Raw genomic sequence first — 15,379 nt, 5'->3', positions numbered from 1 at the left:
TGCCTTGTAGTTAAATGTAAAGCCCAATTCGGTGATTATTTGGGGGAGCTGGAGCAGTCTGGGTTCAGGGGTCAGTGTAAGCATAGTGCAGGTGGGTAATAGACTCAGCCATCCTCTGGGATGAGGCTCGCTAAGGTCTGTGTATCCTGGCTGATGAATGCACAATGCGTTATGGTTTCAGGCTGCTACCTGGGCATTCATTAAACCCTGTGGGCTACAGGATGCAGGAACCTGAGGCTTTGCTTATTTCTGCAGCAGCATCTCTTCTCCTGCTGCCTGGGGCTATGAAAGAGGCAGCGACACATGCTCATGTCATGCTGGACTTCACCTTGGAGAGGAGGTTTTATTCCACTCTGATGATAAAATCAGACTCACAACCAGGGCCTGGATCCCCTTTCATATGGTCTGCATCAGCTCTTCTGTGGGATGGGGGTTGGGGGCTGATGCTGGGATTGTTCCGCAGCCTGTCTGCTCTCCCTTGCACCCCAGCTTTTAGAATGACGATAGAAAGAGCTCTCTCCCCCTTGAAAGTCCCATAGAGAGGTCAGAAGAACAGTAGGTGGCCAAAGTTGGGGGCATAGTTCAGCTCACATCTAACCCATCACCCACGCTGACAACCCTACTGTACCTTGTGATCAGGTTCTCACTTTGTTCCCAAGTCTTCTTAGAGCCCCTGAGAGCTCTGCAACAATATTAAGACCCACGGCTGGGTTTTCTGCTTCCTGTAGCAACATTCTGTAGAGTTTGCAGGGTCTTTCCCAACACAGTCTCTCTGACGTTTTGGGGTTCAACCCAGACCAGTGACGGGTTGTGTCACTGCCCGCCTGGCTTAACTCTGGGTGCCTTAAATGCTCTGTTTATGCGGCTCACAGCCTGGACACCAACAGCTGGCAGACAAGCGTGCAAGGCACAACCCGGACACCAACAGCCAGCAGGCAAACGTGCAGGGCACGGCACGGACACCAGCAGACAAGCGTGCAGGGCACGGCCTGGACACCAACAGCCAGCAGACAAGCGTGCAGGGCACTGCCTGGCTTCTACCCCCAGTTAGTGTTTCAAAGTGACCCCAGCACTCTGAGTCCTACATTTCCCAGAACTGTCTCCCTGCTGTGCCCAGCCCTCTCCTAGAACACTCACAGAAATGATTACACTTGCTGCTCCTGTAAAGAGAGGAACAGCAGCTTGGTCTCTTGATGGGTGTTACAGTCCCTCCAGTTCAATCAAAGCACTGGGCTGGTTTGGATAAAAAGTAAAACAGTTTATTCAGTTACAAAACCAGGTTTGAAGTGAGTTCAAGTACAAAGGATAAAGATAAAAGCTAAAATTTGGCTTAACAAGCCATGGTCTTTGTTCAAGTTAATTTCCTCACCAAGCTTCCTTTTCCAGTGATGGCTGACTGGTTCTGAGCCAGTATCCCCCAGAGTCCCAGCCGCTGGTTTGCCTTGTTGCCTCAGGTGAAGGATCATGGAAAGTTCTCTGCCCCTCTCTTATAGGCCAGTAAACCTTTGAAAAGTCTCTCTCACAGGTCACTGACCCTGCTGCCAGAGACAGGAAGGCTCCCTGGGGGTGCAGGCTCCATCTCCTGCTGAGATTGTTACGTGCTCTTGTTTTCCCCACTTGCTCTCCTGATGGCTTTGTTTGCCTGCCAGGCAGACGTGCTTCTCTTTGTCTTTGGTCACACCTTGCTCCAGCTGTATGGAGACCCAGTCATGCAGGCGGACCCACATTCCCTTTTCGGGGGTGGGGGGCGGGGACCGGTTTATTAACTCTCCTTGACATGCCTGGTTTAAATACATTTGAGTCATGAGTCCAGCACCACCGTATAAGCTTTTGCAGGTTCATCGTACAACCATCAGAATATTACTGATAAGGCTATAGTGAGTTATTAGTTGTCCAAGGGCATATTTCATTCCACCTTTTGGGTAAATATCATGACACTAGCGTGTTAGGTGTAGTGAGTAGGTCAGGCCTGTTGAGCAGCTGACACAGAGAAGTGAACCACCAATGGGCCCCTGGGTGACAGCCTCCCATCAGGAATTCAGTGTTCTTTGTCTGGGGCCACACGCCTCCTCTTACTTTGAATGTGGAGGCCTGGTATAGCTGGCTTTTCTCAAGGGCTAGTACTGAGTCCACTGGGTCTTAGCAGCTCCTCATGTTTGGTTCCCAGTAATCGAACAAAGACTGAACTTGCTGTGCTATGCTACACGGAGGGCACACACAGTGTAGTGACTCATGGGTGTGCAGCAATTTCAAAGGAATCTTGCAAGCAAACAATTATCCACACAACCAACAATATATATGTTCTTGAATGTGGAGTGTAGTCAACCTTCCCTGCCAAGAAGGAGCTGGCCCTGACCTCCTCAATGTATCAGTGGCAGGGAAACTTTCCTGGGCATTGAAATGATTTTGGAATCAATCTCTTGGGCCATGTTACACAGAATATCATTTAACCTCCAGCCACCCACCCATCCAAACCAACTTCACAGACATATTCTTCACACTTGACCATCCTTAGGATCAGCACCTGCCATGGGTGAAAGAATTCCCTGAAGTTCAGACAGAGCAATGACATATGACTGGCAGCCCTGGACTGCCAAAGGGGCTAAGTGGAAATGCCTGCAATGCCATTTAAAAGAGTGAGTCAGCAAAGCCAACTCCATGCCCGAGTTCTCATCGGGGTCACCAACAGTGCAGCAGATGATTCCACAGCTGCCTCAGCATCTTCACCCAGGCAGGCCCAGAGAGGACGGGGCCGGCTGGATCCCCCTGCTGTGGACTCCTGGGTTTGGAGAGCTGTAGGGGATTTTGCTAGTAGCAGGTCTAAGATGGCCACAGTTTGGAGGCCACTACTCTCTGGGCAGCAGTAAGAAGCCTTCCCAGGTGGCCATTCAGCGCATGACGGCACAGTGACCCCGCCCTGTGGGGATCCTTGTATTGAGATCTGTGCACAGCAGTTACTTTTCTTCAGCCCATCCTTGTTCTCAGCTAGGCTGTTGGTCCAAGAGCCGTGTGGACACAGACACACCCACAACCCTGTCAGTCAGTCTGGGATGGGATGGTGATTCCACTGACGGCTTCCTTTTGACCCATTTAACAATGATGACCCATTGCAGATGTGCAGGGCACTCTGGAGCCATGCAGCATATGCACTCTGGCAAGATGAGCTTCCACTGCTGATTACCTTGGGAAGGTTTGTAGTCTTTCTCCTCTCTGTGAAAGCAGCTGTTCATGGCACCCAGCTATCTGCCTGCAGTCCAGGCTTCAGACTGAGCCGAAGCCCAGAAGGTGCCATGTCAGAGCTTTTAGATACATTGATTGTTTCTAATGCCTCAGAATGACAGGCATTTACTTTCACAGACCATATCACAGTTTCTCTTCTCTGCTTCTTGTAACAATTACTTTGCTAATGAAATAAAGTAGGAATAAATTCAAAGTTTCTGTGCCTTCTCCAGAGAAAGTAAAACCCAGGGCCTAGCACTCACAACAGAAATATTGATTAGGAAACAAATCACAGAACTGGACAGAAAATGAAGGCAGGTGATGGAAGACAGTGATGGAGACGATGTTACAGGCAGAGAAGAAATAGGATGAAATGTACTCCAGTGCATGGGCCAGGGAAAGACTTGTATACCACTGGAGCCCTGGCCGGATTTCTTTGGTGCAGAGACCTTGTGTGGGGTTGAATTTCTCCCATTGGAACTATCAAAGAGGACAACCTTCAAACATCCAACCAAGAGCAAAAATCCCAGGGCTCTCATTACTGACTTATTTAAAGATTTTTGGGGGACAGTCCTCCCACCCCCCTGGGGTATCGAGCAGAGCCTGGGAGGGAAGCTACTGGGGATGAACTGGATTTGACTGGTACACAAGGGTGGAACCGGGTACTCCTTGATCCTAGGCCAAGAGCCCACTGAAGGGGTTTTCCCCATTATCCTTCACATCCTGAGGAGCTCTCATCTCCTCACCCTCAAAGGGGCTCCTGGGAAAACCCCCTGGGGACAGAGGTGGGAACAGGCTCCCTTTGGGAAGACTCCAACTGTTATTCTGATATAGCTGCTAATTCTCACTAACACGTGAACACCCAATTTGCCTTTTCATTAATGTGCCAGTGGAAAAGTCTCATTAAAGTTACATCAAATGGAGGATCGGGCAGATGTCAGCTCTAAATTTACCAGAGACCAGAGCTAGGGCTTGGATCTCATTTAACCGCTGCAGACTCAGGTGATGCCTTCTTAGCTGCTAGGACCTGTCGGTCCTGGCAAAGCCTGACATGGCAATGTACTGCCCTTAGCATGAATTACTGGACCATTTACCAGTGCACCCACAGTGCGAGGGAGGGCTAGCAGCATGAGTCCCTCAGCAGCCCCGAATCCCTATGGGTGGGAGCAGAGGGAGAGACATGGTTTTGCAGGCGTGCCCCTCCCAAGAATGTTTGTTAAAAAACAGTTGCTAGAGCCAGTCAGGACCATGTATTTATGTGCCCTGCGGTGGGAGAGCGTGGGACTCATGTTAGAGCTCAGGGAACAACTGATTCTTCTCAGATCGCTGGAAGTTCCAAACGATTGAAAAAACCCGCAGAAACATGGTTCTGCTCAAGCTGAACCCAAACATTCCAGTGAATCAAAAATGTCCATTGTTTGGATTGACCCCAAATGCTTTGTTTTCAGGCATTGTTAAATGGCCCGCAGAAGAGGACTCCTTCTTACAACTTTTAGCCCAGGAGTTAGGATGTGGGAGAACGTGTCTGACTCCCCCACTCCACCTGAGGTGGGCTAAAGATTTGAACTCAGGTCTCCCCACCGTTACAGAAAAGGGTCCTTGCCACCGACGTGGGGGTCTCTCGGTAGCAGATGCTGAACCTTTTCCACTGTGTATAATATTTATTGGACCAGGGACTTGGGTCTCATCTGTTGCTAGGTGAGTGCCCTAACCACTGGACTATGGTGTCAGTCTGTGCTGGTCTCTCTCTCTCACCCACTGACTATTGAAGCATGGGCGGCCAGTGACCCGGCTGATGGGGGAGGCTAGCCCCTGGCCCCTCCCCTTGTGCCCAAGGCCCCTTGCCTCCCCGTCTCCACCCCCCCCGCCCTTTTCCCCTGCAAGATCCCAGAGCACCCCCGCCACGGCCCCCAGCCCCAGTGCCAGGTGGCCAGCCCCAGAGTGCAGGGCAGCACGGCCCTAGCACCAGCCACCCTGAGTCCTTGTGGGAGGCAGGCCAGCCAGCCTGGGCCAGCCAGGGCAGAGCGCTGGGAACCACAGGAGGAGGCCTGGCTTGGGGGTGGAGCATGAGCTGGACAACGCTAGGCTGTTTGGGGAGGCACAGCCTCCCCCTGCGTACGATACCTGCCGCCGATGTTATTCAAGTATGTTGTAGAAAGTGACAGTGTTTCATAAGAACATAAGAATGTCCACACTGGGTCAGATGAAGGGTCCATCTAGCCCTGTGCCCTGTCTGCTGACAGTGGCCAGTGCCAGGTGCTTCAGAGGGAATGAACAGAATAAGCAGTTTCAAGTCCCACACCAAAATATCCTGTAGCTTGGTGGTAAGCACACTCCTCTGTGAGCAGGAGACCCAAGTGCATTCCCCACTCTGCAGCAGACGGAATTGAACTTGCATCTCCCACATTGCAGGGGAGTGCGCTGACCTCGCAGTGCAAAGGTGGTTGGAAGCCAGCTCCTCCCCCAGCTGTCTGGCGAATGGCTCTTAAGCCTCTGGTGACTCCAGCCCAATTTTGTTTTTTTGTTTTTGGCCAAAATTATTCAGCAAATTTGTGTCAAATTCATAAATAGTTTTGGGTTGATTTTTCAGCTAATAAACCATATTCATCTGAAAAATAGTGCCCCGCTCTACTCTTGCTCCCTCCACTGATTGGTTCATGTAAGAGGCTTGTGAACCTGGGTTGCAGCTACGGGCACGAGGGCCAGATTTTTACAGGTATTTAGGCACCTGAAGATGCAGTTAGGCACCTAATGGGATTTTCAAAAGTACCTAAGCTCCTAACTCCTACTGAAACCAAGGGGAGTTCATAAGAACACAAAAACATAAGAACGGCCATGCTGGGTCAGACCAAAGGCCCATCTAGCCCAATATCCTGTCTACCGACAGTGGCCAATGCCAGGTGCCCCAGAGAGAATGAACAGAACAGGTAATGATCAAGTGATACATCCCCTGTCACCAATTCTCAGCTTCTGGCAAACAGGCTAGGGACACCTTCCCTGCTCATCCTGGCTAATAGCCATTGATGGACCTATCCTCCATGAATTTATCTAGTTCTTTTTTTAACCCAGTTATAGTCTTGGCCTTCACAACATCCTCTGGCAAGGAGTTCCACAGGTTGACTGTGAGTTGTGTGAAAAAGTTTAAGTTAGGCACTTAAATGCTTTTGAAAAAATCCCACTCGGTGCCTATCAGCATCTTTAGGTGGCTAAATACCTTGAAAACTCCAGCCTCAAGGGGTAGTGGCTCCCTCTCCTCGTGCAATATAGGGCCTAGTTTAAATCTTGCTGTGGGGTCAGTTATGTTCTGGGGGTGCCCACCCCTCAAGTCTCCATTTAACAGGGTGTCTAAGGCCTCTCATTAGTGGCGGGTGCAAGGTGCTGAAGCCCTGGCCATTGCTCCTGCTGAATGGCTCCTACCCCAGGAAGCGTATGAGCAAGCCAACAAGGCAGAAAGCCAGCGTCAGGACGATGAAGAAGATGGTGGCGGCCCAGAGCCCGCGCTGCTGCCCTTTCACTTGCTCGGGGGCCTCCGCCGGGATCATGTTGGTGAGGTTCAGCACGTAGCCCAGGGCCCAGCCAATGTCCGTGTCCGCAGCCTGCCCGGGGAAAGAGGATTAAGGGGATGGCCAGGATGGTATTAAGGGGATGGCCAGTCCCCAAGAGGTGCGAGCTACTAGTAGCCTCAGCTCCCACAGGGAGACGGGGACACCCAGATCCCTGACTTGCAGTGCGCGTGGTATGCCGCCTGAGAGCCACTGGCATGGGCACAAGGAACAGAGGCTGTCCTCGCTCTGCACCACAGCACAGCACAGACTCTGGCAGCAAAACACCTTCCCAGCCCTTGGCTTCCAAACCCTGCCATAGGGCACAGGGCACAGGGGCGTCTAGACCCTCTTTCTCCTCATTTCGGGTCCTCATCATCAAACTACCTCATGATTTCTGCCACCACTGCGCACAGTCCATCAGCCCTTGCTGAGCTGCAGCAGGGACCCGGATTCGCAGGACTGAGGACTGGTGGAGTTCTCGGGGTGGGAACCAAGGATTGCAAGAGCAGGAGTGGGGGCAGGTCAGGACTGAGGTGCACGGGCAGAGCTGTGGGCTGGAAGAGCAGGGGCACAGTCACTGCAGTGAACCGTTAAGTCTGGAGAGGAACAGGCATGGACTAGCAGGAGTGGCAGCCATGCCCTTCGGCCCCTGAAGCGAGAGCACCTGCACCATCAGCTGAGCCGTGCTGACTCTAAGCGGGTGGACGTGCAATGCTTCCTCCCAGCCTCTGCACTTGGACTCTTGCTCACCTTCATCTGGAACCTGATGCTGCTCCAGCTGGTTTGGTTGAATTTGTAGGCGTCGAGCAGGAGCGCCAGGATGTAGTTGGCGTTGGCGCAGTACTCTCGCAGCCTTTGCTCTTTCTCTTTGGGGTAGCTGGATTTCAACTGGGGGTGAACAATCAGCACAGGGGAGAGAAGGGCTGTTAACGGCAGCAGCCTGACAGGAGCTCTGAGCCTACAGCAGGGGCAGACTTTGTCCTGGCAGCTCCCTGACCGTCTGGGGTGTGGAGGGAGGGATTGGTGGCCTGCGTCTCTCTCGGGTTCAGAGACAGATGCTTGCTCATCGACCAGGCAGGTATTTCCTAACTCATCAAATGAGCTGTGATCAGGCAACTGGGCTGGCTGCCCCACCCCCATGTTAATCATGTACAACATGGCCATGACCTCATTCTCTGTCCCCAGCGGGACCCATGTCCAGCCTGTCTCTGCACTGCCCTGCTCTCCCCAGCCAGGGGGCTGTGCACCCACCCCAACAGGGCCCCCCCTTCCGTAGGCTGGATCCGTCCTGAGAGCGTCCCTGTGCGCCAGGCCAGATAGGAGGGTTTGTACAGCACAGCAGCTGGGTACGTGCAACCTCAGCAGTGAAAATTCCTCTGGTGCTGACTGGCCATTCCCACTCCTCAGCCCTGCGTGGGAGTGACGTTGATCATCCTGGGGAAGCTGCAGGATGTTTTCTGGGTGAGGGAGATGGTGCTTTGGGCAGTTTTGTCCCCTCCCCTTGATTTACATTGATCACTCGGGACCATTTCATTCCTGACGGTGGCCAGCTGAGAGCCCATCAGCATGGCTTCTGGCTGCCACAAAGGGTGCCATGGAGTGACAGGATGCGCTGCCTCCCACCAGAGTGGGACCATGCTGCATCCACAGGGCTTCAGGCTCCTGCCAGCCTGGGGAAAGCAGCTGAGCCTAGGAACTGAGCCTGCACCCCCATGGGCAGCTCAGAGCAGAGATCGCTGGCCCTCTGACTGCTCCCAGGGCACTGAGCTTGGTGATACCACCTACCCCTTCAATAACCCTGGCCTGCCTTGTGTGAGAGTTCCCTTCCCCCTCCCCTCTTGGGACCCTTTGCTTTGCAGTCCCCACAGATGGCCCCTGTAGCTTCCATGCCCCCTCACAGCACATACGTCTGTCCAGTTTCTCGCACAGAACTTCTGGACAGTGTCCTCGACAATGGCCAGGGGCTGCCCTCTGGTCAGGTTGAGGAAGCTGAAGGTGTAGTAAAAGGCAGAGAAGGCCTGAAAAGCAAGAAACCAAGAGGTCAATAGGAGGCCTGAGCACGGGTTCCATTGTTGGCTTGACTTTGTGGAGTATGATCCTGCGCATAAAGCACCGGCCTGCAAGCTGTGCTCCAGCACTTCTCCCTTTTTCGAGCTCAGAGAAATCCCGTCTAGGATTGCCACCTTTCTCATGGCTGGTAACCAGATCCCTGAGGCCCCGCCCCTTTCTCTGTCTCTTCTCCAGAGGCCCCGCCCCCATCACATGCTCCTCTCCGTCCCAGCCCCGGAGGTGCCACCTCTGAGGTACATCTCCCACACATCCTAGGGGTAATAAGCACAATTTGCACATCCACAGAGGGATTTTCATTTACAAACACTCACTTGAACTTCTTCATTTACACACACACACACACACATACACACTGGTAGATTTGCTTCATCAGCAAACCTGTTCTGGGGCGCAGGGGAAGGGAGCTCCCCCTTTTGCACGTACAGCTGGGGTGAAAGGGAAGACTCCTCGCTATATTTATTTGGATGCTCAGATTGGGGTACAGAGTCCCCTTGTTTGCACTGGTACCTAAGAGAGAAGAAGGTCCCACCCCTTGCACACATGGGCGGGAGGGATAGCTCAGTGGTTTGAGCATTGGCCTGCTAAACCCAGGGTTGTGAGTTCAATCCTTGAGGGGGGCCATTTAGGGATCTGGGCCAAAAATTGGGGATTGGTCCTGCTTTGAGCAGGGGGTTGGACTAGATGACCTCCTGAGGTCCCTTCCAGCCCTGATATTCTGTGACTCTATGAGTGTGGAAGAAAGAGGTGCTCCTCCATTTGCAGCACACCCGCCTGAGAGAGAAGAAGAGAGCACTTCCCTCCATTTGTTGCACACCCGCCCAAAGGTCCATCTAGCCCAGTGTCCTGTCTTTGGACAGCGGCCATTGCCAGGTGCCCCCGAGGGAATAAACAGAACAGGTAATCATCAAGTGATCCATCCCTTGTTGCTCATTCTCAGCTTCTGGCAAATAGAGGCTAGGAACACCATTCCTGCCCATCCTGGCTAATAGCCATTGATGGATCTATCCTCCATGAATGTATCTAGTTCTTTTTTGAACCCTGTTATGGTCTTGGCCTTCACAACATCCTCTGGCAAGGAGTTCCACAGGTTGACTCTGCGTTGTGTGAAGAAATACTTCCTTTTACTTGTTTTAAACCTGCTGCCTATTATTTCATTGGGTGACCCCCTAGTTATTCTGTTATGAGAAGTAGTAAACAAAGCCCTGGCTGGGATGATTTAGTTGGTGTTGGTCATGCTTTGAGCAGGGGATTGGACTAGATGACCCTCTGAGGTCTCTTCCAACCCTAATATTCTATGATTCTATGAACACTTCCTTATCTACTTTCTCTACACCAGTCACGATTTTATAGACCTCAATCATATCTCCGCTGAGCCGTCCCTTTTCCAAGCTGAAAAGTCCCAGTCTTATTAATCTCTCCTCATACGGAAGCCGTTCCATACCCCTAATAATTTTTGTTGCACTTTTCTGAACCTTTTCCAATTCCAATATATCTTTTTTGAGATGAGGAGACCACATCTGCACACAGTATTCAAGATGTGGGGCATACCATGGATTTATATAGAGGCAACATGATATTTTCTATCCTATTCTCTACCCCCTTCTGAATTATTCCCAGCATTCTGTTTGCTTTTTTGACTGCCACTGCACATTGAGTGGATGTTTGAAGAGAACTATCCACAATGACACCAAGATCTCTTTCTTGAGTGATAACAGCTAATTTAGACCCCATCATTTTATATGTATAGTTGGGATTATGCTTTCCAATGTGCATTACTTTGCATTTATCAACATTTAAAGTTCATCTGCCATTTTGTTTTCCAGGCAGCCAGTTTTGAGGGATTCTTTTGTAGCTCTTCGCAGTCTGCCTGGGTCATAACTATCGTTAGTAATTTTGTATCATCTGCAAATTTTGTGACCTCGCTGTTTACCCCTTTTTCCAGATCATTTATGAATATGTTGAATAGGACTGGTCCCAGAACAGACCCCTGGGGGACACCACTATTTACCTCTTTCCATTCTGAAAACTGACCATTTATACCTACCCTGGCCTATATTTTAACCAGTTACCAATCCATGAGAGCACCTTCCCTCTTATCCTGTCGCAGCTTACTTTGCATAAGAGCCTTTGGTGAGGGACCTTGTCAAAGGCTTTCTGAAAATCTAAGTACACTATATCCACTGGATCCCCTTGGTCCACATGCTTGTTGACCTCCTCAAAGAATTCTAGTAGATTGGTGAGGCATGATTGCCCTTTACTAAAACCATGTTGACTCTTCCTCAACAAATTGTGTTCATCTATATCTCTGACAATATTGTTCTTTATTATAGTTATTAAAAAATATTGCTCGGGCACACAGGAGTGAAATCAGGAAGGCCAAATCACACCTGGAGTTGCAGCTAGCAAGAGATGTTAAGAGTAACAAGAAGGGTTTCTTCAGGTATGTTAGCAACAAGAAGAAAGTCAAGGAAAGTGTGGGCCCCTTACTGAATGAGGGAGGCAACCTAGTGACAGAGGATGTGGAAAAAGCTAATGTATTCAATGCTTTTTTTGCCTCTGTCTTCATGAACAAGGTCAGCTCCCAGACTACTGCACTGGGCAGCACAGCATGGGGAGGAGGTGACCAGCCCTCTGTGGAGAAAGAAGTGGTTCGGGACTATTTAGAAAAGCTGGACGTGCACAAGTCCATGGGGTTGGATGCGTTGCATCCAAGAGTGCTAAAGGAGTTGGCGGATGTGATTGCAGAGCTATTGGCCATTATCTTTGAAAACTCATGGCGATCAGGGGAAGTCCCGGATGACCGGAAAAAGGCTAATGTAGTGCCCATCTTTAAAAAAGGGAAGAAGGAGGATCCTGGGAACTACAGGCCAGTCAGCCTCACCTCAGTTTCTGGAAAAATCATGGAGCAGGTCCTCAAGGAATCAATTCTGAAGCACTTAGAGGAGAGGAAAGTGATCAGGAACAGTCAGCATGGATTCACCAAGGGCAAGTCATGCCTGACTAATCTAATTGCCTTCTATGATGAGATAACTGGTTCTGTGGATGAAGGGAAAGCAGTGGACGTGTTGTTCCTTGACTTTAGCAAAGCTTTTGACACGGTCTCCCACAGTATTCTTGCCAGCAAGTTAAAGAAGTGTGGGCTGGATGAATGGACTAAAAGGTGGATAGAAAGCTGGCTAGATTGTCGGGCTCAGTGGGTAGTGATCAATGGCTCCATGTCTAGTTGGCAGCCGGTATCAAGTGGAGTGCCCCAAGGGTCGGTCCTGGGGCCGGTTTTGTTCAATATCTTCATAAATGCTCTGGAGGATGGTGTGGATTGCACCCTCAGCAAGTTTGCAGATGACACTAAACTGGGAGGAGAGGTACATACGCTGGAGGGTAGGGAAAGGATACAGAGAGCCCTAGACAAATTAGAGGATTGGGCCAAAAGAAATCTGATGAGCTTCAACAAGGACAAGTGCAGAGTCCTGCACTTAGGATGGAAGAATCCAATGCACCGCTACAGACTAGGGACCGAATGGCTCGGCAGCAGTTCTGCAGAAAAGGACCTAGGGGTGACAGTGGACGAGAAGCTGGATTTGAGTCAACAGTGCGCCCTTGTTGCCAAGAAGGCCAATGGCATTTTGGGGTGTATAAGTAGGGGCATAGCGAGCAGATCGAGGGACGTGATCGTTCCCCTCTATTCGACATTGGTGAGGCCTCATCTGGAATACTGTGTCCAGTTTTGGGCCCCACACTACAAGAAGGATGTGGAAAAATTGGAAAACGTCCAGCGGAGGGCAACAAAAAAGATTAGGGGACTGGAACACATGTCTTATGAGGAGAGGCTGAGGGAACTGTGGATGTTTAGTCTATGGAAGAGAAGAATGAGGGGGAATTTGATAGCTGCTTTCAACTACCTGAAAGGGGGTTCCAAAGAGGATGGCTGTAGACTGTTCTCAGTGGTAGCAGATGACAGAACAAGGAGTAATGGTCTCAAGTTGCAGTGGGAGAGATTTAGGTTGGATATTAGGAAAAACTTTTTCCCTAGGAGGGTGGTGAAACACTGGAATGCCTTACCTAGGGAGGTGGTGGAATGTCCTTCCTTAGAAGTTTTTAAGGTCAGGCTTGACAAAGCCCTGGCTGGGATGATTTAATTGGGGATCGGTCCTGCTTTGAGCAGGGGATTGGACTAGATGACCTCCTGAGGTCCCTTCCAACCCTGGTATTCTGTGATTCTATGATTCTATGATTTCAACCAGTTTGCCTGGTACTGAAGTCAGGTTTACAGGCCTGTAATTGCCGGGATCACCCCTTTTTAAAAATTGGCATTACATTAGCTATACTTCAGTCATCTGGTACAGAAGCTGATTTAAATGATAGGTTACAGACTACAGTTAGTAGTTCTGCGATTTCACATTTGAGTTCCTTCAGAACTCTTTAATCTGGTCCTGGTGATTTATTGCTGTTTAATTTATCAATTTGTTCTAAAACCTCCTCTAATGATACCTCAGTTTGGGACAGTTTCTCAGATCAGTTTCAGAGTTCCTCAGATCTGTCACCTAGAAAGAATGGCTCAGGCTTGGGAATCTCCCTCACATCCTCAGCTGTGAAGACCAATGCAAAGAATTCCTTTTCTCTGCAATGGCCTTATCATCCTTGAGTGCTCCTTTAGCGCCTTGATCGTCCAGTGGCTCCACTAGTTGTTTAGCAGCTTCCTGCTTCTGATGTACTTTAAAAAAAAATTGCTATGACTTTTTGAGTGTTTGGCTAACTGTTCCTCAGATTCTTTTTTGGCCTGACTAATTGTATTTTCACATTTCATTTGCCAGTGTTTATGCTCCTTTCTAATTTCCTCACTAGGATTTAATTTCCACTTTTTAAAGGATGCCTTTTTGCCTCTCACTGCTTCTTTTCCTTTATTGTTTAGTGACGGTGGCTCTTTTCTATGTTTTTTAATTTGGGGTATACATTTAAGTTGAGCCTCTATTATGGTGTCTTTAGAAAGTTTCCACGCAGCTCACAGAGATTTCACTTTTGGCGCTGGACCCTTTAATTTCTGTTTAACTAACCTCCTAAATTTTGTGTAGTTCTCCTTTCTGAAATTAAATGCTACCGTGGTAGGCTGCTATGGTGTTTTTTCTGCCACAGGGATGTTAAATTTAATTATATTATGGTCACTATTACCAAGCGGTCCAGCTCTATTCACCTCTTGGACCTGATCCCGTGCTCCACTTAGGACTAAATCAAGCATTGCCTCTCCTCCTGTGTGTTCCAGGACCAGCTGCTCCAAGAAGCCGTCATTTAAGGTGTCAAGAAACTTTATCTCTGCATCCTGTCCTGAGGTGACATGTACCCAGTCAATATGGGGACAATTGAAATCCCCCATTATTATTATTGAGTTTTTTATTTTAATAGCCTCTCTAATCTCCCTGAACATTTCACAGTCAGTATCACCATCCTGGTCAGGTGGTCGGTAATATATCCCTACTACTATATTCTTATTATTAGAGCATGGCATTTCTATCCATAGAGATCCTATGGCACAGTTTGATTCATTTACAATTTTTACTTCATTTGATGCTATGCTTTCTTTCACATATAATGCTACTCCCCCACCAGCACGACCTGTTCTGTCCTTTCGATATATTTTGTACCCTGGTATTACTGTATCCCACTGATTATCCTCATTCCACCAAGTCTCTGTGTTGTCTATTATATCAATATCCTCATTTAATACGAGGTTCACCCATTTTATTATTTAGATTTCTAGCATTGGTATATAAGCACTTTAAAAACTTGTCTCCTTTTAGCTGTCTGCCATTATACGATGTAATTGAATGGGACTTTTTTTTGTTTAATTGTATCTGATCAGACCCTGCCTGTATTTTATCTTTTTTCATCCTCTCGTCCTCACAAGGACATAGAGATACTCTATTAATAGATCCTCCCCTAAGGGATGTCTGAACCACGTGCTCTTCCGCACCTGTTGGCTTTCCCCCAGCCCTTAGTTTAAAAACTGCTCTACGACCTTTTTAATGTTAAGTGCCAGCAATCTGATTCCATTTTGGTTTAGGTGGAGCCCATTCTTCCTGTATACGCTCCCCCTTTCCCAAAAGTTTCCCCAGTTCCTAATTCATCTAAACCCCTCTTCCCTACACCATCATCTCATCCATGCATTGAGACCCTGCAGTTCTGTCTAACTGGCCCTGTGCGTGGAATAGGGAGCATCTCAGAGAATATTACTATGGAGGTCCTGGACTTCAATCTCTTACCTAGCAGCCTAATTTGGCCTCCAGGACCTCTCTCCTATCCTTCCCTATGTCTTTGGTACCTACATGTACCACGACCACCGGCTCCTCCCCAGCACTGCACATACATCTGTCTAGATGTCTCGAGACATCTATTATTATTGCCGAAACCCAGACGGTTTGGGTGAAACCGAACTGTTGGCAACCCTAATCCCATCCCCTCTTTGTGTCTGTGTCCCAAGGGGTAATTTGGGGATAATTGAGCACATGTTCTTATGTAAACTGCTTTCGCATTACTGAGCTGTAAGTGCTAAG

General features: G+C 49.3%; 1 protein-coding gene across 4 annotated transcripts in view; it reads right to left on the bottom strand.

The window, feature by feature from the left end:
- Positions 1-6,267: 6,267 nt before the first annotated feature.
- The window catches only part of LOC102946489 (ectonucleoside triphosphate diphosphohydrolase 8), an 89,484-nt gene continuing 80,372 nt past the window's right edge, over positions 6,268-15,379 (bottom strand). For all 4 annotated transcript variants that reach the window (XM_037879716.1, XM_037879715.1, XM_037879718.1 and 1 more), the window contains 3 exons: positions 8,672-8,782; positions 7,515-7,652; positions 6,268-6,815 (listed from right to left, as the gene is read on the bottom strand). In XM_037879716.1, the coding sequence (XP_037735644.1) occupies positions 6,633-6,815; positions 7,515-7,652; positions 8,672-8,782 (432 nt within the window). In that variant the 3' untranslated portion in view covers positions 6,268-6,632. The remainder of the gene's footprint in view (positions 6,816-7,514; positions 7,653-8,671; positions 8,783-15,379) is intronic.

The sequence above is a fragment of the Chelonia mydas genome, chromosome 16 (genome assembly GCF_015237465.2).
Source record: "Chelonia mydas isolate rCheMyd1 chromosome 16, rCheMyd1.pri.v2, whole genome shotgun sequence".
Lineage (NCBI taxonomy): Eukaryota > Metazoa > Chordata > Testudines > Cheloniidae > Chelonia > Chelonia mydas.
Note: the sequence above shows the minus strand (reverse complement) of the source record. Positions and strands in the feature narration are given on the sequence as shown.